The following is a 16606-nucleotide window of genomic DNA, read 5'->3' as shown; positions in this document are numbered from 1 at the left end:
TTTTAATTAATTATTCATTTCAAGTGATAAACAAAAAAAGGACGCGGTATTATTTGTTATGTCGCTTTCAGTTTTCATACTAATGCTATTTCCTTTGATGCATGCATTTCCTTTGATGTATCCAACGCTACCGCCGTCGCTTGGGCGACAAACTCACGCTCCCATTGGCCGGTGTTTTTCGTTAATAACTCGTTAACGAAGCCTCATCTAACATTTTCGCTAAGGAAAATGTTATTTCAAATCACTCCCTGAATCACCTCTTTCAAGGAACTACAACATTTTTGTTACACCCTGGATATCAGAATATACTTTCATATACATTGCAACCGCAATTCAGTGTCATTAATCGTAATTCCAAACAAGCCTTCACCTTCTTCCTCTGAACAAACATTTACCATGGGGCCTGTATAGGACCAGACGAGAACGTACTCACAAAATTAACTATCATCGAGGATGAAATTAACTGCTCTAGTTCACTTTCAATAGTACTGTTAACGTGTGTAACGTTTTGAGCAGAGATTACCGCCAACCAACGCGCCCGCGCTAGACGCGTAACATCCTATATGTAACAGTCGGGAAAGTAAAAAAGTATGCATTGTGCTGTTTAAGAAACTCAAGATGAAATCTCAGAAAATATAAGACACAAAAAAATTGAAATATATTCAACCAAGGACCCCCTACTTCTTTTATTTTTTCTAAACTTCCTGCTACTTTCCTTGTAATGCTTCTTTACTTTCTTAAATTTGTTTTTTAATTATTGTCATCTCTCTTTATATCCTTTCCCTGTTACTGTACTTCTTCTATTACCCTTCCTAGAATTTCTCCTATTGTTATATGCTGCTTTATTAAGAACTCGCCCTTAAATATAGTTTTTAACTAATGATTCTGTTAGAATCAATCAAAATTTAAATCACGCGCTATACAGCACCATGAGCGAGCGAGATATGTGTATGTATGGTGCGAACTATGGAGTCTCTTCCGCTTTCAATGTTACGGAGATTAAGATGCGAAAAATGTGAAAGTGTATTCGAGTTTACAATTTTTCATTACAATATCTTATATTAACTTTTAACTTAATCGTAATAAGTATTATGTGTTTAATTCTCAAAGTAATTGAGATGTGTAGAAATATTTTATCTTTTCCATACCACATTCTACAATTAAAACAGTAAACAATCTAAGAGATTCATATAAATAAAATATATTTTTTTCTATTATGTATGTACAAAGGTATATATCAAATAAACTTACCTGGCTGATAATGAAAATATATCCTTCCGCTTAATCAATTTAGTACCTTTATCATTACAGTTGTTCAATAATATAGATGGTACTTTTAAATAACTATATTTTTCTGGCATTAATGCAGTTCTGTAACATGTATCACCAAGCAATTTCCAAATAGAAGATATATCTTTACGTTCCATAACAGCTATCGATAGACTATCCAATGCTTGTTGTAGGTTATCATTAGCACGTCCAAAAAATTGTTTGGCAATATTTTCGTTTGCTATAGCTACACAGGCTTCAGACAGTCCCTTTAATGCTGGTACATTCATTGGTTCACTCAGTAATATATGCTCAAAATCTGTCTTTGCTTCTTTGTACTGCTTGATGATCTATGAAATGAAATGTAGAATATTATGAAAATTTAAATAGTTATTAAGAATGAAAATCGACATTAATAAACAAACTTCTATAAAAACATGTACTTGAAAAATATTAGTCCGTACATAATACTAACTAATTTTATATTTGCCAATTGTATCATTGCGTACAATGACGTTGGACACAATTCTAACACTCGTTGGTAAGACTTCAATGCCGATGTATAAGCACCTCGTATAAAGTATGCATCTGCTAAAGATTCCCAATTGTGACTGAAAATGAAATAACGCAGGTAAAGGGTGTTATATGTATTGTTAATTATTCATTTAATTATTTTGTAATTAAACATTATTCAAAATTAGAGATATTTTGTTGTGTAATTCAGTCCTAACTGCTGAAGCTTTCAAATGTAAGTCATACTCTGTCATAAGAAGAAGCAACGTTAAAGATATGCGAATTTTGGCATTGACCAGACATGAAAAATTATTGTACGGCAAAATTCTACGCATCCTTAGAAATGAAAATTGTAATACATAGTTATTTATTCGAGAACCCATGGGAAGTTATAAGGAATGCGGTTAAACATAAAAATATGACCAAACCTATAACTAATTTGGGCGCAAGTTATCGGTTTCATGTTCTGTGGATGGCGGTCTACTAGTAAACTAATCATTCAGAAAATTATATAAAAAATTATTTACGATAATAGTTAATAATACAAATAACGTAAGGTGACGCTGGATGGATGGTACAACCCGGCAGAGGTTGATACTGCATGTAAGTTTGGCAATCCAGTTGTAATACTTTCCAAACGTCGAACAAGTAGCTTATTGTCAAAACAAAGCATTTTTATTTTTGGTGGTGAGGATGGGGTATTTGAGAAGGATTTTATTGTTAGTTTCAGAGAATTCTATTAATTGGGTGCAACGGAAATGCCTATCTGCCCTTGTATGGTGATTTCCAGGCAACGTAACTCGTCTGGACTCGTAACACAAGTATTCAAAATATTCCGAATTATGTTATATTTTATATCATTTTCACCAGGAAAACATAAGGAATCTAATAGTGAGATTTTCATAAAGATCTAATGAATTTTTATTAGAAGATAACCCATTATTTCTTTTTATAACCGTCCCTTGTGGTGCATCTTTTAAGATATCCCACTTAAAAACCCATTAGAGTCATAAGAAAGGGTCTACTTTGCCCGATTTCGAGAAGCCTTCCGTCAGTCTGAGGAAGAAAACAAAGGTATCGTTGCCAATTACATTAAGCTTTCCTGAGTGGGTACAAACAAATGGGATGGACCGGGCGGCAACAGGTATGTACGAATCAGTCCAGATTGTTGTGTATCGAATCAGTCCAGAATGTTGTGTATCGAATCAGTCCAGAATAGCGTGTTAATAGGAAACTTTGTGTTTTGGGGCATATTTGAAATTTCTTCATTGTGTTTGTGTTTAGAACCTATTCTCCAAAAGTATTCCATGTTTTTCTTACTTTTCACAGGATTTGGGACAGTATTTTACGCAATACAAAATAACGTATAAATAAGAATCTAGGCGTTTCCAGATATACACGCGGTGTCAAAACTATAAAACACTCACTAAAATTGTGAAAATTTCTATATAACTCAGAAATTTTTTCTTTCACTCGTAGTGTTATTGTTTACATTTTAACCCTTTCGCGGCGGAGCGCTCAGAAGTGTATTGCGCTCCAAGCAGCCGGATCCACACTATCGCAGCTCATATTCGTCGTCCATGTATCCATGATCGAGGCAAAATTTATGGATAATTGTATTTGATTATATAAAAAAATCTCTGCACAAGAAACGTGTGCTGCTAACGTATCGAAAACAAACGACTTAATGGGCATTATTGGGCAGCTACTGATAAAAGCGGACGGCGCCAAAAGGCGCTGTTCGCTCGGAGAGAGCATCTATAGCTGAGCGCCAAAAGGCGCTGTTCGCCGCGAAAGGGTTAAAAGAGTATATCACTCAGTTCTACAAAATACATTTCGATTTCAGTTACAAAATACAAAATATAATTCAAGATTATCAATTACTACATATTGATATCTGTCATGTACAAATATTTTCAACCGAATAAGAATTTCAAAATAGTTTGTTATGTTTACTTATAAAGCGTAATAAAGCAGAAGACTATATCTACGCAGCATTTTATATGACTAACTGTAATTACATATAATAAAAAATATTAGTAACAGACACAAATATTTATAGTCAGATATAAATTCGCACTAAAAATAACCTACTGTTCCATCTCTACAAAGCTGTTGTTTCCTACTAAAGTTTCGTATGTTGCAGAATATACTATGTTATTATATATAAAGTTACGTAAAAAATTCGTTAGAGAAACTTTTGTTCATACTTATTAATTGTTAAAATATTGCCCTGACGGTCGAACCATAAAGAATAGTTTTATCCTTAATTTTGTATCATTGACGATAAAAAAATCAATTTACAAAATATATTTAACATAACTTACTTATCATTAGGATGAGCTCTAATAACACGTTGAAAAGCTTTAATAGCCTGCAATGCATCTCCATGATCAAGATATTGCAAACCAAGCTGTAACCATGCCCAACTAGGACCACCATCTTTTGTGGTTAATTTCTGCAGTAGCTGTACATTAGCGTCCTATAAATAATATTTGTTTAAATATTCTAAACATTTATATGCAAAAAAAATAAATAAAAATATTAAAGTCTACTTACGTAATTTTTAAGAAGTCTAAACACAGTACTTAAACCAATGCCAGCTTCTTCAGAATTTGGATTAATTTGTAATGCAGATTGATAACACTTTCTAGAGCGTTCCAGATCATTACCATATTCACGGTAATAATGTCCTAAATAAACTAAACACTCCCAATTATAACGATCACTTTTTATTCCATTTAGAAATGCCATTAGACTATATTTGTGTTCTGCCATTTCCCAATATATTATACCAAGAAGTAACCATGCCTCAGATGTTTCCAGCGCTGAATCAAGGACATGTATTGCTTCGTCTAGTTGTTTGTGCTGCATCAGATATAAGGCCCTTAAAATACTTGCTTGGGCTTTAATTTCATTCTTCTGTGATTCCCAATTCTTCAGTTCATCGTATACGTCAGAATCATCTAATAATATCCGAATTCGGGCATGAATGAATTCCAACCGTTCCGAATGATGCGTTTTTAAATGCTAATTAAAAATTAAACAAAATATGCAAATATATAAACGATGCAAACATTGGTAAAAAGTGTTAGGGATAATAGTACAGTCTTTTACAGAGAGGTGACAATTCACATAGAAACAAACAAAAAATCTCTGTACGTCTCAAATTCGTACATGTATAATTCTACGCAGAAATACTTTTCGTGTGTAATGTGTATAATAATTTCCAAAATACATATGCAGTCGAACCTCGATAACTCGACTTGTATACGACGAAAATTTTGTTCATTTCCTTCCGCTCTGCTACGAAAATGTCTATAAATCGAAATAAAGCTTACCTTAACTTAAATTATTTACCACATATTTACATGCACTTTTTATCCCTATAATTCAAATTCAAAATAACTAAACCTCTACTAGTCGAAGTTCACTTCTATAAGTCAAACTTTTATCGTTCGCTACCTCTATAACTCGAACTTATAGATATTTGTTTTAATGTGTCAAACAAATGAATGCTGGAAAGCATAAGATGGCACATGGTGTGTCTATACGCTTCCATCCATGCATCTTCATGCAAGCTGCTCCTTTGTCATAAATCGAATGTACAATATAATTCTTATCATCGTCTTAAATTGTTGCTGTCGCGTTTACGTTGAACAAAATTTTGAGTAAAATGAGTTCTAAGAGAAAACTTAAGACACTAACACTTTCCAAGTTGAAATTATATTTTTCTCTGTTTAAGTTATTACAATCAGCGTATTGTTAACTTTAGTACACAAACTTTATAAGTTACATTTTCATACGTATATTAAACTTCTCTTACTCGAAAACTTTGTAACGAGTAAGAGGGATGCCGCGAACTTCCCGAACCTAACCCAGACCTAACCCAGACCTAACCCAGACCTAGTTCACGCCACGGCCGCGAGGCGGCCACCGCGGATCCCGCGATCCCGCAAGTAAAGATCTCACACCTCGAAAATATAAGGCGTGCAAATCGCACTAAGAACGAGAGCGTTCTCCAGATTCGCTCCACAAAATCCAGAATTATTCCACATTCCCACATTCTACCACTTTGGATAGCACTTTGGATAGCACTCCTCGCTCGGCGCCCGAGCTATTCGGACGTAACTACAAACCTCGAATTGTTCCTCGCGCGCATAGTTTACGAAGACAGCACCCGCGTGGTGTCACAGTGACAAATCATAGTGATTAAATTGTTCTGAGTACACTGAATCCAATTCGGCAAGCTGAGCATCACATCAAAGATTCTTAAAATCAAGGGCCCGCATGGGCGGAGGAATTCAACCCTAAGGGACAGTAACCCTTACCCCAGGATCATCGATGCTACAAACACTACAGCAACGGAGCCCTCACTGGCAAAGTACCAGGACAAGGACACCCTCCTTCAATCCAATCACTTAAGGACAACTCCAGTTATACCATCAAATGACTCTTCCCGGTCAGCTTCACCTGTGAGTATGGACAAAAACTTCCCTTCTAACCTCAACAAAATGCTAAACCAAGCATTCCCTAACCCCTCTGGGTCCTCGGCCCCACCTCTTCGTGATGATGGTTTCCAAACTCCTCCTAGTAGAAGTAAACCCTCCAAGAAATCCAAATTCAAGGACAGCGCCCCCTATGGATATAGATAAACTCAATCACAGAAACTACACCGACTCCGACTCCGATATCCCTACAAAAAATCGCTTCGAACTATTCAGTTCATTTTCTACCGAGCCTATAGCTTCAAACACTACTAATCCCCAGCAGGGTCCCACGGCTGCCCCAATCAATTCCACAGATACAGCACCCACCCCCCAACGTACTGACTCCAAACCTCCTCCCATTTATATAGCAGGCTTCGACGACAATATAATTCGACTTAGATCCAGTCTTATCAAGGACCTCGGTAACGCAAATTTTACCCTAAAATTTCTCGGCAACCGAGTTCGGGTAAACTTACGCGACGTTGAGGATTTCAAGATTCTCAAAGCACAACTCTCAAAATCCAAAGTCCCATTTCACACATTTACACTAAACTCAGAAAAGTACCTATCAACGGTACTCAAGGGTCTCCCAAAAATGGACCCCTCAGACCTCCTCTCAGAAATACAGCAATACGGACCCAACCCTACCTCTGTTTCCCTCCTGGGAAATAAAAACATCAACTCTTACTACGCCACTTACGAAGTCTCATTCCCTATGGGGACCAGCCTCACATCGGTCACTAAAATAGGACACCTTTTCAAACACGAGTCTACTGGCAAAAATTCATGCCAAACAAAACACACAAACAGTGTTTCAATTGCCAAGTATTCGGCCACTCTTCATCCAACTGCAACTACAGCCCCAAATGCGTCAAGTGCGCCGGAAACCATCGCTCTTCTGATTGCACCAAGGTCTTTGAAATCCCTCCCACCTGCGCAAATTGCGCGGGCACTCATACTGTAAACTACAGTGGATGTCCTTCACTCCAGAAATTCCTGGCATCCAGACCCTCCATCAAGACAGAAATTGAACCACCATCTCACCGCACTTTACCAAATTCGTATATTCGCCCAGGCATTTCATACAAACAGGCCTGTCAACCAACAACAACAACGGACCCAACTCCCCCACACACCAAATCTGTCCCACAAAACAATCCATCCTCGTCCCCCACAGCCTTCGAAGATCTCATGGGCACATTTCAAGAGATCAATAAGATCTGCAACATTGATAAAATGCTAACAGCAGCTCAGAAACTACTCAGTCGCCTCAGAAATTGCAAAACAAATTTTGAGAAACTTCGAGCTTTCATGGCAGTATCCCAAACGTTAGATTAATGGCCCGTAGCCCCAACTTTCTACTATGGAATGCTGGCTCTCTAACCAGTAGAAAAAACGAACTTCAACATGTCCTTAGACTCCACAATATCCACATTGCCCTAATTACTGAAACCTGGCTCACTCCCAACACTGACTTCTCAATTCCTAACTTCAACTCACACAGAGAAGACAGAACCCTCGGACCACGAGGAGGTGGTGTAATCAACCTGATACACAAATCACTAAAGTTCCTTCCTCTGACAGTCAAACACTCAAACAACTTCGAAGCTGCCTTCGTAAAAATCCTGTCACCATCCCTCTTCATAGGCTTAATATACAACCCTCCCAACAACAACCTATCTAAAAAAGACCTCGACACTATTTCAGGTATTGGGTATCCCCTTATCGTAGGGGGTGACTTCAATGCCAGACATTCCTCATGGAACAACCTCACAAACAACCGTTCGGGAATTACACTCTTCACCCACTCCCAAAGAAGCTCCTACGAAATAGTTAAACCACCAAACTTCATCTTCCACAATAACCACAAGCGCCACCCCTCCACACTGGACATATACCTAGTAGATCACCCATATCCCTTTAAATGCCGCACAACAGATGACTTCTCCACGCCGCATCGGCCAGTCCTCCTTTGGTCCGATGGGAACCAACTCAGACCCCCTGACGCTCTAAGGGAAGTTGATTGGATCAAATACGAGCAACTAACCCACAACCTACAACTGACGCCACAGCATCCCCAAATAACAGACATTGATTCCAGCATCGAACACCTAACCAAACACCTAAAGTCCTGCTATAACAAAGCCTCAACCTTCTCCCAAACCAAAGGAGACATCTATAACGACTCTCTACTCAAATCATTTATCAGCATCAGACGCAGATACCGCAAACTCCAACAACGAACCGGACACCCTTTCTTTCGTGAACAAATCACCCTCCTTTCCAAAGAAATTAATAGCAGATTGGTAAACCTCAAGAGGAAAGCCTGGGCTGAAAACATAAAATCCCTAAATAAACCTGATCCTACCTTTTGGAAAACCTACAAAATTCTCACCAAAACCTACAATCCAATTCCACCTCTCTACGTTAACGGTACACTAACAAGCAATGACAAACACAGAGCAGAGGAACTTGCAAAGGTATTCGCACGCATCCACAGCATAGCTGCCAACCTGGGATCAACTCACGATAACTCAGTACTAAACTTCCTCACAAGTTTTGAAGATGTTCACCCCCCACATCCCCTTGACGAACTCCACATTCCACTTCAAGACATATTCCAATCTATAAAAAACCTCAATAACAATAAGTCCCCAGGCCCTGACAAAATAGTTCCTCTAATGTTAAAAAAAGCCTCAAAAAGGATCATTTTACAAATTTACTACATATTTCGCTCCTCAATCCAACACTGCTACTTCCCTGCAAACTGGAAAATAGCAAAAGTCATTCCCATTCACAAACCAGGGAAACCCAAAAACTCCACCGATAGCTTCAGACCCATCTGCCTCCTACCAGTAATTAGCAAAATCTTTGAAAAATGTCTACTTATATTCCTCAACAAATACCTAATGTCACACGACATACTTGCAAACCATCAATTTGGTTTTAGAGCCGGCCACTCCACAATCCATCAACTACTTAGAGTCACACAAAACATTACACATGAACTAAATGTTGGTCGCTCAGTTGCTATGGTCTTACTTGACCTCTCTAAAGCCTTCGACTCTGTTTGGCACCACGGTCTCCTGTACAAGCTGAACAACCTAAAACTTCCGATTACACTCATTAAGATTATTCAATCTTATCTTAACAACAGATACATACAGGTTTCAATCAACGGAATTCACTCAAGCAACCATCTTGTAGAAGCCGGTGTCCCACAAGGCTCAATACTTGGACCGGTTCTCTTCCTACTATATATCAACGACTTACCAGATCTCATGCACTTCTTTCTAGCCCTATATGCAGACGACACAGCCATCTACGCCGCATCCTGGGACATAAATCTACTAACTAAAAAAATACAACGCTACCTTGACAAAATAATACAGTTTTTTACAGATTGGAAGCTCTAGGTGAATCCCACCAAAACACAGGCCACCCTTTTCACCAGGAAAAAACGATGTTCACCACAAACATTAAACATCAGCAACACACACATACCATGGTCACCTACAGTCAAATATCTAGGCCTAATCATCGATAACAGAATGACATGGATTCCAGCAATAGATGATAGAATTTCCAAATTAAAAACAGCCACGGCAGCTATCAGACGTCATCTTGCACCAAACTCCAGGCTAAGTAGAAACCTAAAAATTCACATTTACCGCTCCTGCCTCAGACCGGTCCTAACCTATGGTATGCACCTTTGGTGCTGTACATCTGTCACTCAGTTAAACAAACTCCATTTCGTACAGGGTCGTGTTCTCAGAATCATATTTGGGGTCCCTAACTGGTACTCCTCCACTGAACTCCACAATAAAGCTAAAATCAAAAAAGTCATCAATTTCATGAGAGAAATTATCTCCAGATACCATGTAGAAACACATCCTAACCCCCTGGTGAGGCGTACAGGCACCTATTCCCCAAACTCAATTTCTTCTAAACAAAAAGTCCCCTTCCCACTCTACTTCAGAAACGCTTAACCAAACACTCAATCTTTCATTATCATGATCTGGGTTTTTTGCAAATTTTCGCCCAGTACCACTAAATGATAAGCTAATCACACATAATTTTCAGAAAGGTAATACCACTCAACACTCAAGTCGTCTGGTGAGGAGGCGCACGCTTTCAGGAACGGACAACACATAAGGACATTTGGGGGAAAAAAAAAAAAAAAAAAAAAAGAAAAAAAAAAAAACTAAGAACGAAAGCGTTCCAGCCTGTGCTGCCAGATTGAGGACGCAAATCTTGAGAATTACCCCCTCCACTACGCACACTAACGCACGGGGCGCGTATCCGTGAACTCGGCGCTTCGGACAGCTTCGGGCAGCTTCGGGAGGTCGAGAGAGAAGGTGGATCGTGATGCGCACTCTCTCATTCTTTGAAATGTTTACATCCCAATCGCTAGCAAGCGGCAAGCGGCACGCACCTTGCGTGTTTTAAGACCCCTTGATTACGTTTTAACTAATAAAAAGAGAGCTTTTTTTTAAAAACCGCATATGTTTATAAACCAAATTACATTCAAACGACTGAATGAATTTCAATGAAACTTTATATCTAAATTTTATATTCACATCTCAAGATCTTATTAGATTTAGAGCAAAATCGATGCATGGATTATGATACTTACCTCTTATAATTATATTTATATTACACATATATTTTTTACTATTAGGTGGGAAGATAAAGATTTTCATTTGTAAAGTTAACGTAACGCGATTTAGTCTGGAAAACACTGCTTGTTTACAGCTAGGTTGGTTAGAGCTAGGACCGGGAAAAGAAATACTTTGAGTTGGGTTAGAGCTAGGGCCACGAAAGAATTCGAATTCGGTCGCGCGAGAATGTTTCCGTTAAGACCTTTTGGAACCGAACTGGAAATAAAATTGTGCTTATATCTATATACAGTATGATTTTCGGTGGAAGAAAATCTGCGAGACCAGGAAGCACAGTAGGGAGTCTCGGCTCTCGACCACACTTAAGATGCTACTGGTTAACACGTTGCGTGCGGGGGTAAAAAAATGGTCGAAAAAGGTTTGTCCGATTGTATGCTAGCGCGCGGCAGCACCGCCGGGTCAATTATTCTCCGGGGAAACGGGCTCAACTCGATAGATCTACCCTGTCGCGCGTCGAACGTGTTAAACCGTGCCTCTTGAAACTGATACGAAGAGACTGTGGTAGGAACGGCAGACCTAAATCTTCCACCGAAAATCAGTAAACTTTTACGCGTAATATCTTAAAAACTATTTGAAAAAAGGTGTATACATTAATGTTTGCTGAATTCGTCTTGAAACGTACTATCTATTGATAAAAAAAAATATATATATAATCCCATTTAAAAAACCAAACTTAACTTTCATATCTCTGTAAACAATAATGATTAAAAAAAAAATGTTACGGCCAATAAATCAGCCCCCTCTTGCCATTCAATTTCATATAAAAACTTTTTTCGTATCTTTAATAGGTTAGCAAATAATCGACTGTCCAGGATTTCGTGGGACATACTGTATGTATATATAGGTTCTAGTAACTACTGTCAAAAGTTACGGGGACGTAACACAACTCAAAGTATCTCTTTTCCCGGTCCTAGCTCTAACCAACTCCAAATATCTCTTTTCCCGGTCCTAGCTCTAACCAGCTCCAAACATCTTTTTTCCTGGCCCTAGCTCTAACCAACTCGAAACATATCTTTCACTGGCCCTAGCTCTAACCCAACTCAAACTCCCTTTTCGCTATCTACCCTCGGCCTGCCACCATAATTTTCAAGCATATCAAAATTTTTATCTCGAAAACGAGAAGAGAGCGACAATAATTTCATTTAGAAAAATTACTCCACGTCTGAAGATACATGATATAAAAAAGATTCAAAGAAATCGGTGAGGAGGCTCTTATTTTAAGTAATTACCAATATAAATATTTTATATTGAAGGTTGTGACAACGTGCACGTTACTGGTCAAGAGTGGACTCTTACTCTAATACATTTGACGAATTTTCAGTATCAGAGTATTTATTTTGTGATAATCTTGAATTTTGAAGTGCAATTAATTCTGAACTAGAAAGGGTTAATTCGATAAGAGCAGTGTTTTCCAGACTAAATCGCGTTACGTTAACTTTACAAATGAAAATCTTTATCTTCCCACCTAATAGTAAAAAGTATATGTGTAATATAAATATAATTATACGAGGTAAGTATCATAATTGTTAGAAATTTCTTTCTTAAAGGTTAAGAAAATAAAACACACACGTATAACACACTGTTTATTATGTGATTATTCCTTCTTAATCTATACACGCAGTGTATCCGTGGATCAGTATAATTAGTAATCGTTATGTTTAAAAAGAATATTGTATGAGAAGGAGAATGCTGGAAGCTTTGCAATCCGCACTGGTTGTCTAATTCTCTCGGACTGATTACGGTTGTCGCTTTCGGTCCCTGCCAGGATCCCCGCCCCTTTTACTGCTTTAAGAAAACAGTCCCTTTACCCCAAGACCTTGAAGTGGCAATTGTCGCATTCCAACAATAATCCATGCATCGATTTTGCTCTAAATCTAATAAGATCTTGAAATGTGAATATAAAATTTAGATACAAAGTTTCATTGAAATTCATTCAGTCGTTTGAATGCAATTCGGTTAATAAACATATGCGGTTTTTAAAAAAAAGCTCTCTTTTTATTAGTTAAAACGTAATCAAGGGGTCTTAAAATGAGTTTTTCTGCAGAAAAAATTTTTGAAATTTTTTTTCATTAGAATACTTTTCTAAGTTGGAAACTGAAAATATCCAGGCAATCGGAAAGCTCGCGCAGGGTGCGTGCCGCTTGCCGCTTGCTAGCGATTAGGATTTAAACATTTCAAAGAATGAGAGAGTGCGCATCACGATCCACCTTCTCTCTCGATCTCCCGAAGCGCCGAGCTCACGGATACGCGCCCCGTACGTTAGTATGCGTAGTGGAGGGGGTAATTCTCAAGATTTGCGTCCTCAGTCTGGCAGCACAGGTTCCAGCACTTTGTAACCCTCAGTTTGAAAATTACGGCACTTTTGTGTTCAAATTCAGTAGCATTCTCCGATCGGCTTTGGAAAGCATTCTACTTTCTTTGGAAACCACACTAAAATCGTCATTTCATACTGTCGCACGTTAGCGTGATCGTTCGTTGAACCGCTTCTCTGCTCAGATCGTTCGACAAATACTCGCTATGTGGCATTCTACTTTCAACCCTGAGTGCTCGCGCACAACGGTTGTGCTGATCTGCTCCAGTTCTCGCTAGTATTATTCTTCGCGTCTCTCTGCTTAATCCCTTAGTTTACAATGACGCCTCAGAGGCGTCGTAAGTCTATTGGCCCAAACACGAATAAGACGCCCCAGAGGCGTCGTAAAGCTATCGGCCCAAACTGTGCTGCCAGACTGAGGACGCAAACTTGAGAATTACCCCCTCCATTACGTATACTAACGCACGGACCGCGTATCCGTGAGCTCGACGCTTCGGGCAGCTTCGGGAGGTCGAGAGAGAAGATGAATCGTGATGCGCACTCTCTCGAAGCTGCTCGTAGCTGCTCTTATCGAATTAACCCTTTCTGATTCAGAATTAATTGCACTTTAGAATTAAAGATTATCACAAAATAAATACTCTGATACTGAAAATTCGTCAAATGTATGTATTAAAATAAAAGTCCACTCTTGACCAGTAACATGCACGTTGTCACAACCTTCAATATAAAATATTTATATTGGTAATTATTTAGAATAAGGGCCTCCTAACCGATTTCTTTGAAACTTTTTTATATCATGTATCTTGATACGTGGATTAATTTTTTTAAATGAAATAATTGTCGCTTTCTTCTCGCTTTCGAGATAAAAATTTTTATATGCTTGAAAATTATGGTGGCAGGCCGATGGTAGGTAGCAAAAAGGGGATTTGAGTTGGGTTAGAGCTAGGCCCAGTAAAAAAGATGTTTCGAGTTGGTTAAAGCTAAGGCCAGGAAAAGAGATATTTCGAGTTGGTTAGAGCTCTAACCCAACTCAAATCCCCCTTTTATTACCTACCCTCGGCCTGCCACCATAATTTTCAAAATTTTTCAAAATTTTTATCTCGAAAACGAAAAGAGAGCGTCAATTATTTCATTTAGAAAAATTAATCCACATATCAAGGTACATGACATAAAAAAGTTTCAAAAAGTCGGTGAGGACTAAGTACTTGTCAATAATTAGCGGATATAGAAATAGTACACTAACAAGTGTTTTACTAGCAAAATCCAAACTGCCACTAATCCAAGAGCGAACAAAGTTTTCATGTAACTGTTTAAAAAGCGGTTATGTGAATAGCGGTTATATTTGAACTCCAGGCCCGACGTCTTGTGGGGACATCGGAGCCTGAAGAAAAGAGAGAGAGAAACGTATCACATTAGAGAGATACAAAAACTAATTGGCGAGCGCCGCGTAGCGGCAAAATGAGCATGTTTCGCGCTTTCGTGGAGACACGCGGCTCTCGCAATCATCTTTCGGCAGTAGTCTTGCGCCAGTCCTTCCGACAGGTAGTCAAGAAACATCAGCTAAGTCAGTTCCACGATTTCGAGTAGTTTGGTCGCCAGACGCTTCAAATCCTACACTTGCATTACAGTTGAACGTCTGTCCCCTGTGACTAGGGAGTTGCTCTGCTCGATTTAATACGTATTATACCTACGACAGAGCCCAGAGGTGACAATTTGGCGAGATTTGCGTTCTTAAAATCGGGGTCTGCCCTGATTCTCTGAGTTTCGTTTTCGTCAAGGAGCAACAAGGCCGTTCCCTGGTTGATCCCTGAGCGACGGAATACAACAGAGAGAGTTAACGTACGTACCTATCACCTCTGCGTTATTCGTGCTCCGCCATCCCATTTAGCAGCAACCCCCCGTGTGACGAATAAATGCACACGGTGAGGTGAACGGCGTTGTGGAGCCTCTGGCCGTCATTAGCCACCAGAACTAGCATCTACTACCTATAGCGTGTCCCCCCGTTCACGAATCTCCGCTTTCATCGGGATTCGTACGAAGCGAGCCTTTATATAAGGTGCAAAGACGAAGAGAAGAAGCCCCCCCCCCAATTCCTTCCTAGCGAAGGAACGTCGATAATACAGTCTACTGCATTACCGTGTGTTACGGCAAGGCAATGCTCTCCCCTCCACATAGGCTCCTTGTCGAAGCCTGGAGTCTGGAAGACTAGGTATAGCGCATGGATATAGGAATAAAGGGATGGAGCATAAACCCCGTTTTTAGGCGAGGGGAGTGAAGCTGCTCCTGAGGTGCGGGGATACGGTCACTCAAAATTTCAGTGTGAGACTTTCACTTTGTTAACAATTATAAATGTACATACGATAGAATATTTTCCACAAAATACAGAAATAAAGTGTCTTATTCATAAATCAATATATTGAAGTGTTAATAGTGTCCTGTAAATGCATGTTATTGAGAGATCAAAATAAAATTATTAAAGGTTAGAATAAAAAACGGGTGCCCAGAAACCACGTGATCCTATCCCCGCACCCCGTAAGACGGCTTCACCCCCCGAGACTATTGCTCCATCCCGTTATTCCTATATCCATGGTATAGCGCAGGCTTCGGAATTAACTGCTCTTTTCGGCCGATTTTCAAAGGCGACGCCTCCTTTCTCCCTCGCACGTCACTTCTCTCCGCGACGGCCCTAGTGCTCGGAAGGCCTCAGGCGCGTGCCACAAGAATCGCGCGTCAGGGGATACCACTGACAAAACAAAAACGCATCAACAATAGTACCTCATGGGTGATGTGGAAATCTATTGATATAAGTGTCGTCGCCCAAATGCGCCACGCACGATTTTTGTGGCACGCGCCTGAGCCCTTTCGAGCACTAGGGCCGCCGCGGAGAGAAGTGACGTGCGAGGGAGAAAGGAGGCGTCGCCTTCGAAAATCGGCCGAAAAGAGCAGTTAATTCCGAAGCCTGGTATAGCGTGATAGCCATACTCTCGCTTACCGGTGCGGTTCCACCGCTACTCTTTTTTCCAGACGCCAGCGTCGCTAATGGCGTCGCGAGGACCAGAGGGCCCGGACCCCACTCCTCCGGCAGCATCGACGCCCGCGAGGACGAGGAGCCCCCATCTCGTTTGAAAAACTTCAATAAACGTCGTATCTAAGCCCTTTTAAGGGTCGACTTAAATTCGACCGATTGTACAGTTTCTTTGAAAACCCTCTCTCTCACACCTTTTCCGAAACCTCGTTAGATCCCTTAATATAAGCGATTCTAACAGTAACTGTTATTTAAGTAAAGTATTGTCAAACTTTAATTTGCCTGTAAACAAAATGATACACAATTACTACAAAAAGTG

General features: G+C 39.5%; 1 protein-coding gene across 2 annotated transcripts in view; it reads right to left on the bottom strand.

Moving 5' to 3' along the window:
• The window catches only part of LOC143187082 (superkiller complex protein 3), a 58893-nt gene that overhangs the window by 11336 nt on the left and 30951 nt on the right, over positions 1–16606 (bottom strand). For both annotated transcript variants that reach the window (XM_076391040.1, XM_076391041.1), the window contains exons 5-8: positions 4342–4812; positions 4110–4264; positions 1745–1880; positions 1252–1619 (exon numbers count right to left, since the gene is read on the bottom strand). In XM_076391040.1, the coding sequence (XP_076247155.1) occupies positions 1252–1619; positions 1745–1880; positions 4110–4264; positions 4342–4812 (1130 nt within the window). The remainder of the gene's footprint in view (positions 1–1251; positions 1620–1744; positions 1881–4109; positions 4265–4341; positions 4813–16606) is intronic.

This window comes from Calliopsis andreniformis, unplaced genomic scaffold, assembly GCF_051401765.1.
Source record: "Calliopsis andreniformis isolate RMS-2024a unplaced genomic scaffold, iyCalAndr_principal scaffold0022, whole genome shotgun sequence".
NCBI classification, from domain to species: domain Eukaryota; kingdom Metazoa; phylum Arthropoda; class Insecta; order Hymenoptera; family Andrenidae; genus Calliopsis; species Calliopsis andreniformis.
The sequence above is the reverse complement of the archived record's forward strand: the minus strand, read 5'-3'. Positions and strand labels throughout refer to the sequence as shown.